The sequence below is a fragment of the Macadamia integrifolia genome, chromosome 10 (genome assembly GCF_013358625.1).
Source record: "Macadamia integrifolia cultivar HAES 741 chromosome 10, SCU_Mint_v3, whole genome shotgun sequence".
In the NCBI taxonomy this organism is placed as follows: domain Eukaryota; kingdom Viridiplantae; phylum Streptophyta; class Magnoliopsida; order Proteales; family Proteaceae; genus Macadamia; species Macadamia integrifolia.
In genome coordinates, this window is record NC_056566.1 from 15,935,364 (window position 1) to 15,954,032 (window position 18,669).

The following is an 18,669-nucleotide window of genomic DNA, read 5'->3' on the forward strand; positions in this document are numbered from 1 at the left end:
GTGTATAAGTAGGTTCGGACACCGCGTATCCTCTTAGCCATCAGATATGCGTTTGGCCTCCACTGATACTAGAGAGGATCTGATTCCAAGTAGGAAGTAGGATGATCAGATCAAACACCTCTGATATGAAAACCTTACCGAACAATAATTTACGAAAAAGATATATGTTCTGTTTTGAACCACAGACAGTTTCTTTACGCATACTTAGCTCTTCCTCAGAAAAACACCAAATTGACATTCTCTCACCTAGAGTTTCAAAAACCCTAGTATGACGATCCATAAGAGGGAGAGAAAACCAAAACGAGTTTCAGGGTTTGCCAATTGTATATCATAATTGTTACTAAAAGAAATTAAGAGTTGCTTTGTGCGCGGGCAAAGAAGCATCATCAATGCATACTTGGACAACCCGAGTTCGTCTTCATGGGGAAATTTTGACAATCAATGCGGATTGGGTTCATATTCATATATTTAATTCTACCAAAAAAAATATGCTTATATTTAGTTTTCGAGAGGGTTGGTTACGAAAAGCCCACAAGCGGTCATTAATCAGGTCAACTGATCTTAAATGGGCTGAACGACTAATTGGGTCATAAACAGGTCGATCAAGCTATAAATGGGCTGGCTGATGAGCATCCATCAATTACAACCAAATAATAATGAATCTAGCCCTGGCGTCAAGCTGTTTCTTTTTTTCTCTAGCTGTTTAATTACTTTGATTTCAGGCTTTAACCAGCATGGCTCAAGGATTCGGAATCAGATCACACAAATCGAGCGATCCATATAAGAATAAGCAGAACGGATCCCATATCATATATTGGTACGCACTAAGGTTTAGAAGGTCAAAAATATGATTTTTCTAAAAGATATTAAGGGTAGATCCATCTGAAAGAGGCAAATCAGGATTGATACTGGCTTAGACGTATCCATCCTTATATCAATTACTAAAACTGTGTTAGCCGATTGATTCCTTTTGAGCCTCCTGGAGTGGGTCAGTTTTTTAAGATACTTATATATGGAAAAATATTTTTTGTGAAGGAGTGTGGCCCTGCAAACAGACATGTGGATTTAAATTACCAACCTGCCCTCTCCTTTTATGAAATGAAAAAAATAATATCCCTCTGGATGCTTCCTCATGTGCTTCTATTGGTTTTCGTACATACATAAGAATAACACTCCCTTAATTGGTTGTAGCTGCCTTAACATATGTTTGTAACTTCCTTGGAATTAAACCACGTTTGTACAAATTATGTTAATTGACAATCGGTCAAGTTGATTGAAAAGCCAAATCTTGTTAGTTGATCGTAACAATTCACAATCGGTCAGCTGACCGTAAAAAATCACAATCAGTTAGCTGACCGTAAAATATCACAATCCGTCATTTGACCATAGTTAGAAACGGTCAATTTATAATACAGGCTCCTCATTGTCGGTCAAGCTGACCGAAATTTTACTTGGATCCGACTCATGTTTGTGTGAATTCTATCTCCAGAACCTTTTCGTACAACGATCAATCATTTAGGTTCGTTATCATTTGATTGGTTAACTGCATTGTGTATTGACCGTGAATCGTCCAGTTCATAGAATTTCCATATTATGATACTAACATATAGCAATACCAAAACCGAAAGAAATTAAGGGTTACTCTGTACGTGGGCAAAGAAGCATCATCAATGCATACTTAGACAACCTGAGTTCCTCTTCATGGGGAAATTTTGACAATCAATACAGATTGGGTTTATTTTCATATGCAAAAGCTCCCTCTAACGCATATGTTTAATTCTACCCCCCCCCCCCAAAAAAAATGCTTACATTTAATTTGTGAGAGGGTTAGCATGAAAAGCCCACAAGCGGTCCAAGTTAATGAGGTCAATTGGTGTTTAAATTGGCTAAACGACTAATTGGGTCATAAACAGGTCGATCAAGCTATAAATGGGCTGGTTGATGAGCATCCATTGATTACAATCAAATAATAATGAATCTAGGCCTGGTGTCAAGCTGTCTACTTTGATTTCAGGCTTTAACCAGCATGGTTCAAGGATTGGGTATCAGATCACCCAAACTGAGCGATCCATATTAGAATCAGCAGGACGGATCCCACATCATGTACTGGTACGGACGATTAAGGTTTAAAAGTTCAAAAATATTATTTTTTTTAAAGAAAATCAAGGGTAGATGTAAATCCATCTGAAAGGGGGCAAATCGGGAAAGATATTGGCATAGACGAATCCATCCCCATATCAATTACTAAAATCTTGTTAACCGGTTGATTCCTTTTGAGCCTATTGGAGTGGGTCAGTTTTTTATGATACTTATATATGAGAAAATATTTTTTCTGAGGGAGTATGGCCCTGTAAACGGACAAGTGGAATAAAAATGATCAACTTGCCCTCACCATTTTATGAAATGGAAAAGATAATATACCAGTGGATACTTCCTCACGTGTTTTCATTGACTCTCATACATATATAGGAATAACGCTCTTTCGTAAAAAACAAACATTTTTTATTTCTTTTAGTTCCAAATGTTATTATTGACTTCTGAAAGGTAAAACATAACAAAATTCAGAATTGACTAGTTACAGGCCACATATTGACCCCCGTAATTTAAGGTTAACATGATGTGTTGCTTAATTTCTCTAGCTAGCTAGTGATTAGGAAAAGTCAATTTTCCTTTCAATCTTCAACTTTCACGGATCAAAGTTGCCCGTGATTCAACAGCTGCAAAGCCATTGACAAGAAGCATCTCATGCTTTTAAGTTTAATTAGAATATTCTATGTCCATATGTGTTTGACATTAGACATCCTGGCTTATTTGGTTTTCTTAGCTGATAAATGATTAAAGGTATCCTTATAGTGGGCCACTAACATGCCCCATTATTTAAGAGACACTATTGAAGATATAAATCTTTTTGAGCTACTAATGGTTTACCTTTTGCCTTTTGGGTTCTAGACACCTTTGAAGGTATGGAAGATCACATTTATAAAAGTTGCTTGACATGGTAGGTTGCATTTAAATAATATCATTAAGGAATATTGAAAAGAATTGGAAATCACAATCATAGGGTACTCTTAATTGAAGGAAAAGATTTCACTCATATTGTGACAAATTTACCTGTAAACCCAAATCCCTATCCAAAAAGTATGCTGATACCTTTTATTTAATTTTAGGATAAGGTTCTCTCTTTTCATATGAATTGACCTTATTACCCCTTATGTAGGAAACTATTTCGTTAGTCCTTATTGATGCGTTCTTTATGCCGTCTGCTTAGAAAACCCCCCTTTTTTCTCTTTTTTTTTCGTTCTTTTTTCCTCCAAGTCCTACTTACTTTTCCTTTTGTTTGGAGATTACTATTATCGGTTTCCTCAATTTTTTTAGAGCGCCCTTGCATGTATGCACAGTGTTGGACACATTTATTTTTTCCTTCAAGGAATGATCTTTAAAGCCCTCTAAGTAGCGGTGGGTAAAAAAAATTGTCTAGCATTGAACATCGATGTACCATGTCTCAGAACTAGATTTTTTTTTCTTAAATGGGTGATGACTTGTACCAAGGATGAAGACTTCACAGTATTATTATACAAGGTCTTAAGTATTGGTATCGATATATGTATATCAATTACAATAGATATCATTACAGATCAGTCATATCAAGCTAAATTGGATCGTTTTGCTGTCTAAGAATACTGAAACTTAAGATTTTTTTTTTTACCACTTACCTTCCCATGTACTAATACCACCACTATGGTACCAATATCGTATTGATATACTAATACCTTGAACCGTGGTAGTATAACCGATTGAGCTGTCTAGCTCAAAGCATGTTAGGTTTGAAAAGTAAATCTATCGAACCCACTTCGTTGGGCCTAAAGTGGACCATAGAATGCCCATGCAATGGCAACTTGACGAAATAAAATTTGTCAGTTCTGCCGTTTGCGAGGAAGTTAGGCAGTGAAAGAAGACTATTATTGCATCATCTCTATCGATCCCAGAATTAATGTAAATCTTTTTTCTTTTTCTTTTTTATTTGATAATATTATGAACCAATTTTAATTCCAACTTTCTTCTCAATTGAAAACGAAAGGCTACCCCCACGCACCTTTGAACACAACCCATGTTCCTACAGTTCATGCACAGACATGACAAAGGCTTGTTTAGTTGTTTGACTTGGTCCCACTTTGTCTCTATGTTCATACAAATTCAAGGCTTGAAATCCCCACCTTGGTTTGGCTCTTAGTGGTTGCCAAGAAATCCACATTTGTTCCTACTTATAGGTTTCTAATGTGACTCAAGCCAATCACCATTAATTATATTTACCCAAAAAAAAAAAAGCTGTTACCATTATGCACAATGGACAGATGGGACAACTAATAGCTCCTCTTGTATGGATTTGAAGATGTGCCATTCTTACTCTTATGTGGCGAAGGCTCCAGCTATTAGACAAGTCTTTGTTATTGGTTCTTCAAAGCACTTTACTTCTTTTCATCATTTAGAGTGATAATTTAGGAATTATTAATATGTTAAAGTATCAATCTGTGCATATTCATGGAAGATAACCTCTATTATTAACGACTGCCATCATCTTTGTTCTAGATTTGATTTAGTAATATTCACTCACACCATGAGACTGGGCAATACAGTTGTTGATCAGTTAGCTTCCTTTGGTTCTCAAAACAGCCATTTTGTTATTTGGGAGAGTGCCCCTCCTCCTGCTTTATTTAATTCTTTGTAAATGGACTCTTGTGAAATCTCTTTTCCCATTCTATTTCTATTTTTAATTTTTAAGTCTCTTTTTTACCCTAAAAAAAAAAAGATGTGCCATGGAGTGATGAATACCTTATACAGATGTGAACGTTGACGACACAATACTGCATGAACCCTTGCAAGAGCCAACAATTCCACTCTTCATAAATATATTAGTTGAATGTATGTGCATTACAATTTAAGCTTTTGGGTTGAACACATGCTATCAAAAATTATTTATCAATTTTCAAGAAAAAAAGAAAAATTATTTATCAATCATCATGTCAATGGTGAGAAAAAAGTCTTGGAATATGAGAGAAGAAGGGAACTAATGTGGATTTGGAGCATGCTAAAATTTTATAAGAACTTCATTTTGATATGATTTTTTTATGAGAGAGAGAGAGAATTGGACACACTATTAACTTTTCTTGAGCTAATGACTTAGTCAACGGGGACTAGGATAGGAGGAGCATTAGGGTTACTTCTAGAAGGAGGGAGAGAGTGATACAGGCATTTTCCTAGAAAAAAAATATAGAAAAACAAATTCTACAAGAAAATTTGTGTTTGCATTAGCTTTGTTTCATTGCAAGGGGAATGCAACTTTTTTTTTTATGTAAAGTGGAATTTTTTTCCAATAAAAATTAAATTTACATGTGAAAAAAATATTTTACATGTGAAAAAAATATCACTTAACCATTAAAATTTTTCCTTTTATTTTCCCACCAAAAGAGGAAAAAAAGAAAAAAAATCCTACTCTCACGATCTCTCTCCCACTCTTGCGACTCTCACCCCACTCATGACTCTCAACGATTTCTCTCTCTCTCTCTCTCTCACACGCTACTCAATTGGATTTGTTTTGACTAAAAGACTTTGGCTTTGAGTCAGATGGAGCATTACTGACCTGTTGGGTTTGTTTTGACCAAAAGACTTTTGGAATGGGTCTTTCGGTCATTATCACTTGTGATCTATTACTGTTTTCTTTGTGATCATGCTTTATATTATTTTAAATATTTATTTATGTTACATTCATTTGATATATAAAATAAAATGGTTTATTTTGGCTAGTGATAGAACATAGTATCTAATGACATTTGGTTTGATTTGATACATACTTTGAATGACATGATTCACATAGCAATATAAATTTTGGGGAGCTGGGTGGGTTCTGGATTGAAAAGTACTCTACCCCCATCTTTTTTGAAGAGTTTGGTTGGATTATTAGTTTTTTAAAATTTTACATCTAACCAAACAACTATGGTAAATTAATTTCACTTCTGTTGCAACCAAACGACTCAAAAAAAAAAAAAAAATATTGCTTCACTTCACTTCCCTTGACTTCCTTTTCCACTTCCTTTGCATCCAAACGCAGCCAATGTATTTTAAGAGGTAGTAATGTCCATTGAAAAATTATGCAATTATAGTTCAAAGCCACGTGTGGGTTTAATAGCAATATGAAACATGAAAGGCAAAAAGACCCTTGAAGCCAACTACCTAACGAAGGCTCTTGGTGCAAACCACCTTCATTGTATCGCATGGAGAAAAGATATGACAATTGTGACTTTGATAGTAAAGTCATGGTTTGAATTAATCACAAATCAAATCTCAAAATCTAGTTCAAATAAAGCATTCCATGATGTCCACATGAAGAGCCATGGACTAGCTCTAGACTTGGGGTTTACCTACGCATAAATTTTTTTACTCCAACTAATATGCTGCTGTGTGATAAATATTTTGCTTACCTAGAAAGCTTTCCCATGTAAGTCAATGAGGAAACAGGCCCTCGAGATGATATTTTAGCTTTCCCTCACTAAATACTGATTCATTGACGGTATTGGATTGGGCATACTATTGCCCCAATAGATACTAGTCCGAAATCCGAATACCCTGTATCTGTTGGATTGAACGATCTTTAAATTTTGATTTTTTTTTAAGTCATGATCGTATTATTACATCGATCTGGTTTTGGTTGGGCACCAGTATCAATGGAGGACAATACTGATCTGGATCGGCCAATTTAGTCAAATCAAGATCAATATCAATACCTCAAACCGGGGTATAGACGTAAAACTCAAAATCAAGATCCATAACTATTCCAATGGATTTCAATCTGATTATCCTAACCTTAGTTTTAGGTTATGTATTCCCCAAACCATGATTAGTCTCAGCTGATTATGATCAAAATTGCCAGAATTGAGATTGGCCTCGACCGAATTGATTGATCTAATTCTGATTATGATTGTTGAATTCTTGAGTCTTGAGTTTGTGACGGTAGCGGTTTGGTTCAAAGTGGATAATGCATAAGCCGAAATTGTACCCTATCGAAGAATGGAGATCTATTTTCAATGCCATAGGCGTACTAACTCGATTGGGTAAGCTTTTGATTTCTGTTCGTTTTACTTGTTTGTTTCAGTTTTTTTTTTTTTGGTGGAAATTGTTTGTTTCTGTTGCTCCACATGAATCAATTAAAGTTTCATTAAAAAACAAAAACAAATAAATAAATATATATATATATTACAAGGATTTGACTCTTTTTCTTAGCAGTGATTATCCAGATCTTGTACATAGCTATTTGGATGATCAATACGAGTTCAAGTGGTGATTCAATGACTTTGCTTTTAAGAGAGAGATATAGAAAATTGGGTATTGAGCAAGCTATTGGCCCCTATAGATACTAGTCCAAATATCCTATATCTATTAGATTGAACGATATTATCCTTGTTTTTCTTTAAATTTTGATTTTTTATTTTTTAAATATTTTTACCCTTGACCCATACTATTAAATTGATACGGGATCAGTCAAACATCAGTATCAACAGAAGGCAATACTGATCTGGATCGACTAATTGAACTAATCCAAGACCAATACCTCAAAGTGTGGCATAGATGTAAAACTCAAAATCAAGATCCAGAACATTCCAATTGGATTTATGAGTCTTGAGTTTCTGAGTTAAGGGTGTCAATCAATTCAGTAGAGATTTGATTCAAACTAGAGAATGTATAAATAAATCAATTTGGTACCGTATCGAATAATGGAAATCTATTTTCACCTGAGTAGTGATCTCAGGTTAATCCATAGCTACCTGGGTGATCAACACGTGTCTAAGCGGTAATCCAATGGCTATGCTTCTACTGACCAAAACATAGACGTCTGCCTAGAGCTATTGGATCAACGGTTGGACATGTGTCGATCATCCAGATAACTATAGGCAAGACCTAGGCGATTACCGCCCAGGAGAGGATCTTGATCCCTATTACAAGGGTAAAAAATTCCAAAGTAATTGCTTAATTGTCAAAGAAAAACACCTCAAAATTATGAGGTCATGAATACAACTCTCCTTCGAGTATATATATTTTAAAAAAAAAAAAATATATTAAAAAAGAAGATATATCTGAACCTCGAGTGTGCTATACGCCTATACATATACAATTATGGGAGATATATGTTCATATGTTTTTTCATATGCTACAGTTTTAAACGATTGATTTCATCATCTCTAAATGAGTAATTTTCTACCTTTTATTATCAGGGGTTTTGAATTTTCAGCGTTTTGAATAATATTCTAATGATTATAAGCAAGTTTTTGCCCTCATTAGTTTAATCTATTTTTCTGCCCTTAAGGGCCTTTAAAAAAAAAAAAAAATGCTTTCGCTTATTCATTTTTATATTTTATTACCTCGATACTTTTACTCCAAAAAAAAAAAAAAACCCTTTCCTCGTTACTACTCACCAGAGCAGTAGAGCCAGGAGGGCCGTGAACGACGTACTGAAACATCATCCGTAGTCTGTGACTCTGTGGTTTCTTTGCAAAAAGACAGAAGTACCCTAAAGCTTACTGTAAAACTCGTGCACCCTCAGATTCTCATCCGGCCATCCCCACGTGATCATGAGCCCACGAGTCCACGACCTATGTCCTATCTCCTTGACCTTCTCATGTCCCATGAGCCATGAATGAGGGAGAGAGAGATAGAGACAACCACATTATGCACGTTACTTTTTTTTTCAAATCTAAATGATGACTTTTTCTGAAGTTATTTTCTTTCTTCTTTTATTTTCTCGTAAAACTCCTCCACTCTTTGGATTCCTTCTTCACCGTTGGCCAGTTGGCCTTTCCTTCCCTATCCACTATCGTGGCGGAGTTGACGGTATTAATTAACTGGCGTTTAATTTTCCCAACCTGACCGTTAAGATGCTCTCCCCACTCCCCGGACTCCACCAGTTCCACGCATGCTTGGTATTAACGAGTGGGTCTGGCGAGTGACGACTAGCGAGTGGCGGACTGCCTAAATGAAGACTGAATTGAATTCCTATATAAACCCTTAATATTTACCTGAAATAACGAGATTACCCTCATCTCATTTCAACTCGGCATCCTATTATATATCCTTTGGAAATTGTAGTGGGTTGGTGGCTGTGAGCCACAATTAAATATCGATTCAGATATCTTAAACCGTTCAAAGGACTCATGAGTCAATGTGGCGCTGTGGCTCTGTTCTGCTAATTCTATTTTAAAATGTAGACGCTTCACTAGTTTGTTTTTAATTTATGAAATCCCAAGTGGAGTTACAGAATCTTTGTCTATGCTAATATTAGAACATCCGTGTGGCTGAAACGCTACGCTGCTGTTTTATTATTATTAAAGGGCACGTTCTTCAATTTACCAAAATTTTTGTCCCCTCAATCGTAAATCTACAATTGGATACGGATCAATTAACCTCTCCTCCAACTTCCATCATATTAATCCATAGATTACTAGTAACTCATAATCAGGCTTTTAGGTATCGATTTGGTATCAAATTATATGATTGATATCATTACGATATAACGATGATACAAATAAATGATTAAAATGTATAAAATAATATAATGTTTTTTTCGTGGTGGTGGGTTGTTGCACTGGTCTTTCCAAGGATTAGTCCGGATGTGCGTAAACTAGCATGAACACCTTGATTAACAAAAAAAATGTATCTAATACTTAAGACCATATTTAACTATTTTTTTTCCCTTCATATTACTGACAAAGGTGGATTAGATGAAAAATAGAGGCTCTAAATCAAGACCTCTCCAAACCTAAGTGTTCTACGACGTTAGCCCATTTTAGCAGTTATCCTTAATTCAACCTTAAATTACAATTTAATTTAACAGAACATATGACATGAATGAATTACAAAAGCATGCATACCCACCTAAAATAGTTTATTCACCCTTTATCAAAAATATGTTTGCACACTAAAAACAGCAGCCATGTAGCAATTCATTCATGCATTTCCTCTAGGGGTGTTAATCGGTCGGTTCGATTTGGTTTCAATCGGGTTTAATCAATTTCGGTCTAGGAATGGGGGAGACCAAAACCAATCAGCTAAGGAACTTCAATTTTTGGTCGGTTTTGGTTTCGGCTCGATTTGATTTTGATTTTTCAATATCGGGTTAATATTGGTTTAGATCGGTTTATTATTGGGCTTGAACCATTATGAAATCTTACATTCATAACTTATAGTAACAAGATTTAACGGGGGAAAAAAAAAAAACTCTTTAAATTTATGACTAAACCATGGTTCATCGTTGTAAGGGAAAGATAACTAATATTAAAATCACAAAATGAACCCTATTATCCAATCATTCATTTAACTATCCAACTAGTTTGTATAGTGAACAAGAAAATCAATGGAAGCATTATTACAATATACAAATCAATTTCTCCATGTATAATCATATTCAATGATTTCAAACAATTCCCCTTACAATTAAAATTTTATCACTAATATTGTAAAAAATGGATAGTCAATCCATCAATTTATAATCTCATAATTATTTATTTTTTTATCGATTTCATTCGGTTTGGTTACGATTTGGTTATTGAGTGGTTCGGTTTGAATTGATTTTTAACTGATCCCAACATATCTCAGTTCAAAATCAATTCAATAAGGATCAGTTTGATTTGGTTCGAGTTTTATCGATCTGTTTCAATTAGTTTTATCGGTTCAAGCTAGATTTTGACACCCCTAATTTTCTCTTCCAATGTGTTTAGAATGTTGTCCAATGTCCTAAAAAATAAAAAATAAAATAAAAATTCCTTGCTTAGTAATTGAATAAAAAGGGGGGCTATAGAAAATGTCTAAGTGCAGATTCCATCATATACAATTTTACACACACTCTTAGTTTCTCTCATATGGATCTTACGTGGATTTTTTTTTTTTTTTTTTAATGCAATACATGGATGATATCAGTCTTTTCACCATCATTGTTTTGCTGTAGAGATTCTTTCCCACACTGGCATCTCGGAACTCTCCGCAAACAAAACAAAACAAAATAAAATGGTGACCGATGGGATTGGGTTCACTTCACGTGTTCGAGATAAGGGTATTTCAGTAACATCGCATCATTCACATTTCAAACGGGAAAAGGTGAAGTGGGAGAGCTCCGGGAAGTGTTGGAAGTGGGAACCTTCTCAAAACGACAAACAACAGTGTGCTGATCTCAATCCACTCGCTTCCCCACTTTCTTTTCTTTTCCACCATTCAAAATTTTATTTTTTCTACTTCTCTCGTCTCGTCTGAAAATGAAAATAGAAGAGAGACAGAGAGAAAAAGAGATGGAAAACTGAGCGTCGGCTGCCTGATTGGAGTTTTGTGGGAACGAAATCCCACAAAACCCTTTCTTCTTCCTCTTCTTTTTTCAAATTATTTTCCTTTCCAAATTATTTGAGTGATAGGGTGAGAAGGAGATTGTCAGCGAAAGAATTAAAAGGGGGGTGCGTAGGATAAGCAGCAACACTAGAGAATAAGGCGGATTCCTTCTGCACGTTACTACAGAGAGAGAGAGAGAGAGAGAGAGAGAGAGAATAGGATAAACTTTCAGAGAAGTGGCTTGTGGTTGTGGGTGGGGAGGACTGAGAGATCGCCAACCCATGAATCCGTGATGGTACTGAGGTAACTTGAAGCCGGAACCTACGCTTTGTTTCCTGCTGAGGGTGTAGTAGTGTTTCCTTGCTGTTCACCATGGCAGAGCGTATTAGTGGAGAAAGCAAGAGGAAGAGAGTAGTAGTGCTGCTATTCCTTTACTTCATGGCTCTGATCCCCGTCTCATGTGCTGCTAATGGGATGCGCATTTCCCGTCAGAAACTCGAAGTTCAGAAGCACTTGAAACGCCTCAACAAGCCCGCCTCTAAGACCATCAAGGTTCCCCTCTCTATCTCTCTCCTCCTTTGGTTGAGCATGGCCCTTTTTTCCATTACGATTTTTCCCTCTATACATTGGGTTTTCTCCTTTTAGGATCTTCTACAGTCTTTCGCTTTGTCTCCCCCAATTTTCCCTTTTCCCCTTTTTTTGATCAGATTATATCTCTTCTCCTTTTCATGCTTTTTGGTGGGATTTTTTTTTTTAATGGATAATAAAATTGAGGGATTTCTTGGAATAAGTGGGATTATTTTCAGTAATCCTTTTTTTCTTTTCTTTTTATGTTTGTTGATGAGAAAATGTTTTTCTGCGTTTGAGTGTTGATGATTATTATTTTCCTGTAACGTTGTAAATCTTGTATTTTTCTGGTGACAGAGCCCGGATGGAGATATTATCGATTGCGTCCATGCTTCTCATCAACCAGCTTTCGACCATCCTTTTCTTAAAAACCATACTATTCTGGTTCGTGTTACTGCTCTCAACTTCTGGCATTGGTTGCTCTACTGCTTACATCCCCTGTTTTTTCGTCCATTCAAATTAGTGGTATTTTTTTCTGGTTTTTCAGATGAGACCTGGCTTTCATCCAGAAGGGCTTTTCGCCCAAAACCAGGCCACTACCAAGTCCGAACAAAGTTCAAACCTCATTACTCAGCTGTGGCACTTGAGTGGAAGATGCCCAGAAGGAACCATACCCATCAGAAGAACAAAGAAAGACGATATTCTAAGAGCAAGCTCAGTCAAAAGATTCGGAAGGAAGAAGCACAGAACAATCCCGCGGCCCCGTTCTGCGAATCCTGACCTGATAAATGAAAGTGGTCATCAGGTAAAGAGGAGGAGGAGGAGAAGGGGAGACAAATTATAATTGAAAAAAAAAAAAGCAATTTTGATTAAGATTTTATTTGCCTTTTTTTTTTTTTTTTTAACCATTTTCACGGTTACAGCTCTTTTTTTTTTTTTTAATCTCTTTTGGAGTGAGTAGCATGCAATAGCCTATGTTGAAGGGGACAAGTATTATGGAGCAAAAGCAACCATTAATGTGTGGGAACCCAAGATCCAACAGACTAATGAGTTCAGCTTATCTCAGCTCTGGATTTTGGGAGGTTCTTTTGGTCAAGATCTCAACAGCATTGAAGCTGGTTGGCAGGTATTATTTCTTTTAATTCTATAAAATATATGCGTCGCGAACATCTCTCCCCCTCCCCCCTTCCCCCTTCCCCCTTCCCCAAATCAAATTCTGGGTTCTTTTTGGTTGATTTTCTCCCTTCGTTTATCGTTTACAAAAATACAGGTCAGCCCAGATCTCTATGGAGACAACAATACGAGACTCTTCACCTACTGGACTGTATGATTTCATTTTCCTTCCTCTCTCTGCTTTGGGGTCAATTATCATTTTTTTTTTTTCATGTTTTAACCTTCTATTTCACTCTCGTTTTCTCTCTTTCTTCCGTATAGAGTGATGCTTACCAGGCCACGGGTTGCTACAACCTCCTCTGCTCAGGCTTTATTCAGATCAACAATCAAATAGCAATGGGTGCAAGCATCTTTCCTATATCTGCCTATCATGGTTCCCAATATGATATCAGTATACTTGTCTGGAAGGTAAAAACCAATGAATCCATCTGTCCGTGATGAAAGATATAAGATTCAACAGGAAAGAAAAACAAAATCCAAGGACCCACATAAAATTTTGAGGGGTTAAAAAAAATACGATTACAGAGAAGCTGCAGAGAATCTCTGACATTTGTTCATTTATGAATGTTCTTGTTCCTTTATTAAATTTGTTTTTTAAATAATTTGTAAGTTAATTTATCTGTTAGTTAATTTATCTGTTATCGGCTTATGGCATTGTAGGACCCAACAGAGGGGAACTGGTGGATGCAATTTGGAAATGATTATGTGTTAGGCTACTGGCCTTCTTTCCTCTTCTCATACTTGGCCGACAGTGCATCCATGATTGAGTGGGGAGGAGAGGTTGTAAATTCAGAACCAGATGGTCAGCACACATCAACTCAGATGGGTAGTGGCCATTTCCCTGAAGAAGGCTTTGGTAAGGCAAGTTATTTTAGGAATATTCAGGTTGTTGATGAGTCCAATAATCTAAGAGCCCCAAAAGGAATCGGCACCTTCACTGAGCAATCCAATTGCTATGATGTCCAAAATGGCAATAATGGTGATTGGGGAAACTACTTCTACTATGGTGGTCCTGGCAAAAACCCCAATTGCCTATGAAGGATATGTCCAAATCCTCTCTTTCTCTCCCTTCTCATATAACATTCAATGTAACTTAATGTCCTTCCTATTAATATACACCTTTTACCTCTTAGGTTAGATTAGTAACATGTTCATCTTTTCTTCTGCTTTGTATTGGGAAGTTTTGACTTTTTGTTTCTCTCTCTCTCCCCATAAGAGGTTGGAGTGGAGAGGGTCAAGTTTCTTAAGCCCAGAGGAACAGCCTTTGTCACTTTCCTACTTTCTTTGTATTTGTTCGCTCCTCTCTCTCTGGAGTGGTTTGTTAATGGATGAAATGAATTAGATTTTGATGCTAAATTGAGATGTTGTAAAATCTAAATGGTGGAAGAAAGTTTAGTGCCTTTTGCAAGCATGAAGCATCTTTCGCGGGGGAGGGGGAGAGACCCCTTTTGAAAAGGTTTATGTAGGTGGTGTGAATGTGAGTTGGAATTGGATGCCATTGCTTTTCGATCTGTATGTCCTCTGGAAGGAGCACAGTTTTTTTTTTTTTTTTTTTTTTTCAATTATTTGATAGTGTTAAGAGATTGCAAAGTAGATTCTCATTTCCATCATAAAGGGCTCTAAAGTTTAATGCTTCATAAACCAACATTAGATTTCTAAGCATGTGCGCATGTCATCTTGTTCCTCGAGGGATTTGTGAAACATGAAAAGTTCTCAGATTCTAGTAATATGGGAAATGCAAAATAATAATAAAGAAGTTATCTGCTTGTGTGGTTCTGCTGTAGACATGGGTCCTGCAAACTTACTGCTCTGCCCTTGATAAATCTAGAATCCAATCTTTATTGATGTTATAGGCCCTCTCATAGGCCCTGGGCTGGTGCAAGGGATCTCTTGTGCAATGTGTAGGAAATCTTTCATGTCACGGTAATGGCAACACAAATAAGGGTATCATTCACAATGGTTTATATGGTCAGGAGACTCAGGACAGGAAAGAAAAAACAATAAAAAACTCACATGAGAAGGCAATAATAGTGCACCGACATTGTGGAAAACTCTAAGAAGGATGACTACAGATAAGGGTATCATTCACAAGGGCCCATTGTTACTGTTTCTTCACATTGCGTTGTTGTTGTGTCTGGATATATATACTATGCATATGGATTAGGACAAGGCTTCATCTCCTCTAATCTACACCACTGGATATTCATTATACGAAATACTAACCTCTCTAAAACTTCACTGACAAAGCTTCATCTCTTCCAAACGGCTGTCGGAGTCCTGACTCTTGTGCACTTAGAAAAACCCTTTAGAGTGTTTATGAGTCCCCTTCTCCCCTTATAGCAGAATCAGGGTAAGATGGTTTGTTTTTAGAAGATCATTTGCTTAATGTGTATGCTTTTACCTACTATAATTATGAAGGTATAAGAAAATTTTCCCTAGTGTTGGCATGATAAGTGGAGGAATCCATGATTAAAACACTGTTCACTGGATTCTTTCATGAAAATTCAAAAAGGACATCAAATTTGGAGTTCATGTTCATGCCAATGTGGGTTCATGATTTGGATCTTTGACCGTTAACTGAGAGATTCTTTCAACTCCCCAATAATTGTAGACTGTGTAGCCCATAATCCATCTCATTGTAACCCCTTCCTGTTATATATGTTGTCGGGTTCTCTAATGCAGCCCAGGCTGTCTCTTGGTTCAAACCCAGGGCAAGACTACATGCATAAAGCCCAATAGCACCCCTGGCCAGCCAATGGGGCTATCATTTTGGGTCGGATCTGAATAGGATCATCCCCTAATCCGATATGAATATTGGAAGGAACTTTCCTGATCTGATAATCTGAAAGACCAATAAATAATTTTCTAGAAATTCAAAATCAATAAGGTTATTTCATAGGGGGAGAAGAGAGATAGACACAGGAAGAGCATTAGTCCATGCCAACATTTTCCTTGAATTCGGCTCCATTTTGTTCCGCGTAAAATTTACCTGAAAAATTTTACATGTTGACAAATTTTACAATTTTTGTTTCAAGGAGGTTAAATAAGTTGTAAAATATTACCGTAAAATTTTTCAATGTTTGTTTGACATTTATTTTTCATAGGAAAATCATTTAAAATAACTACTAAGCTGGCATATAACCAATTTGAATTATGCAACCCCAATTATATGCTAATAATTACGTAAAGGTCTTTACACTCACACTTAACCCATGCTAATCAATCATGAAACTTAGTCCCTAGAGTTACAATTTGGAAACCAAAATGTACCCTTCTCAAGTATGGTCAGCCAAACTGTACCTGTTCGAGCAAGTAGAAGCCATGGTCAAGTCCTGTGGCTTTTGTAAAGATATAAAAGAAGAAAATATGGCAGAGGAGATATTTAGCAAAGCTTTCTCTTTGTAGGACAACTGAGATGGAAGAAAAGGGAGTATTGTTGGGGTGGAGGTGTGGAGGAGAGAGAAAGGGGCTGCTAAGAATTTCCAGTAGCAAAGAAAGATCCATGTCCACTATGCCAACAAAAGCTACCAATGATGCCATATAAGAGAGGGAAAACTGAATAGCATATGTACCACAAATTAGCTTTGTAATGCAGTTTACTGGTTCAGTTGAGTACTAGAACCAATTTATCCGAATTCCTCAAAAGAGTTAGAAGAGAGAAGAGAATACAAACCCCATAATGGGAGCATATAGAACTACAATTTGGAAACCAAAATGCACCCTTTTCAACGGTTAAATGGGGTTCCCACCTGGGTATCAATTGTGAGTACTACCTTATCTTCTGTTGCTGTGTTTGTCTTGGACCTGCTTTTGATCTGTGTTTTGTGTTGCCCAGATCAAGATGGTTCTCTTCCCTGATTTTCAACCTTAATTCTAGCATCCCTCACCTTATATTTATAAAAGAGTTCATAGCAAGATGGAGGTCCCAAAATTGGGTGTTTCAGAAGAAAGCCAATCCAGGGAAGAAATACCCAAAATTCCAATCCACAGAAGAGAATGGATTTTACCATAAAATATAGTAATAGACTAAACAAGGAAGAATTCATAGTGGTCTATGGTCTACAGTACAGCCATTATTGTAAATTAAAAAAAAATGCAGCCATAATTGATGAAAATGGTGGTGGAGTGACGGTGATGCATTGACGCTCTGCTTTAAATAAATAAATAATAATAATAATAAATAAATAAATAAAGCCCCGGTGAACCCAACAACGATCGTCGGATGGCAACGATTGGCTTCGTCACCGTCGCCGTCACCTTGGCAATCATTTAAAAGCATCAAAACCTGCGAAGATTGCAGGTATGGAAACAAAAGCCATCACCCGATCATGTTATCGCAATCAATGTCGATCGCAACCACATTTGGGGAAAAAACCACCAACAGATAGAGGCAAAAAGAGAAGATTTGGGGAGCTTTAATGCGAAGAGTCCTGAGATGAATACTTTCTTGTCCAAATCTTTAGGAGACGATTTGAATACTTTCTTCACAGTCATGAACTAGTTTCTCCACTCCAAGAGATGAACGAGATCGGCTCTGAGATGAACTAGCTCTACGATGAACGAGATCGGCTCTGAGATGAACTAGCTCTACGATGAACGAGATCGGCTCTGAGAAGAACTAGCTCTGCGATGAACGAGGAGAGAAGGATGAGGCTACAGATGATCGGCGGGGAAGAGGGCAGAACGAGATAAGGAAGGAGTCTCCCCGATAGATTTTCCAACTTCGTTTTACCTACAAATTTTTGGGAAATTTTTCAGCCCATTTTCCGGAAAAGGGTACCGCTCTCTTTGTAAAATTTTACCAAATGAAAATTTTTTAAATTAAAAAACAAACAAAAATGAAAATCTGATTTTACCGTAAAATTTTATAAGGAAAGTTTTCCAAGTCAAAACAAATAGAACCGAAGGAAAAAACAAAGGTGAAAAGGTGATATATCAAAGCAATGTATGTTAGCATCTCGGTATCTCTCTCATTCTCATATGAAATGACCTCATTACCCTTCTATGTATGATATTGTCTTGTTATACCTATTGGTGTGCTCGCCTATGATGCATGCTTAGATAATCACCACATAGAAAGGAAAACATAGCTTGAATCTAGATCATCTTGTTAATTTAGGTTATGCATGACAATGTTTTTGTTTCAAAATTAGTATTTATGAATCAAAAATATTTTTTTGTGTTTCTCTTAATTTGGACTACTTTTATATAAAAAAAAAAACTGTTGTCTGGTAAAATTGAAAAAAAAATTAAAAAAAGATTTATGCCACTTAAACACATATGGAATGCAAATAAACATAATTGGAGGCAATAGCAATGGTAATAATATAGTGGGTAAGAGGAGAAGGCGAAGTGGTGGTGGCACTGAGGAGGAGGAAAAAGATGTGGTATTTATATGTTGGGTCTCTTTTGTTGTTTAATTTTGTTTCTATTTTTTTAAAATCACTTTCAATCTATTTCTTAAAACACCAATAAATGTTTTTTTTTTTCCCTTACCTGTTCATTCCAAAAAGCTGAAAAACATACCAAACGTCACATATATATTCTATTCCAAATGTACTAGAAAAA

General features: G+C 36.3%; 1 protein-coding gene across 1 annotated transcript; it reads left to right on the forward strand.

Moving 5' to 3' along the window:
• Positions 1-11,275: 11,275 nt before the first annotated feature.
• On the forward strand, positions 11,276-14,457 carry LOC122091831. The gene is made up of 7 exons (XM_042662002.1): positions 11,276-11,913; positions 12,286-12,372; positions 12,476-12,733; positions 12,890-13,054; positions 13,199-13,252; positions 13,363-13,509; positions 13,762-14,457. Exons 1-7 carry the CDS (start codon positions 11,734-11,736, stop codon positions 14,137-14,139), a joined length of 1,269 nt encoding a protein of 422 aa, XP_042517936.1. The 5' UTR covers positions 11,276-11,733; the 3' UTR covers positions 14,140-14,457.
• Positions 14,458-18,669: the final 4,212 nt, after the last annotated feature.

Coding starts and splice junctions, on each gene's coding strand:
- LOC122091831 (XM_042662002.1), top strand. CDS start 11,734: ATGGCAGAGCGTATTAGTGGAGAAAGCAAGAGGAAGAGAGTAGTAGTG. Junction 12,373..12,475: donor TTAAAAACCATACTATTCTG/GTTCGTGTTACT, acceptor CTGGTTTTTCAG/ATGAGACCTGGCTTTCATCC. Junction 12,734..12,889: donor TAAATGAAAGTGGTCATCAG/GTAAAGAGGAGG, acceptor TGGAGTGAGTAG/CATGCAATAGCCTATGTTGA.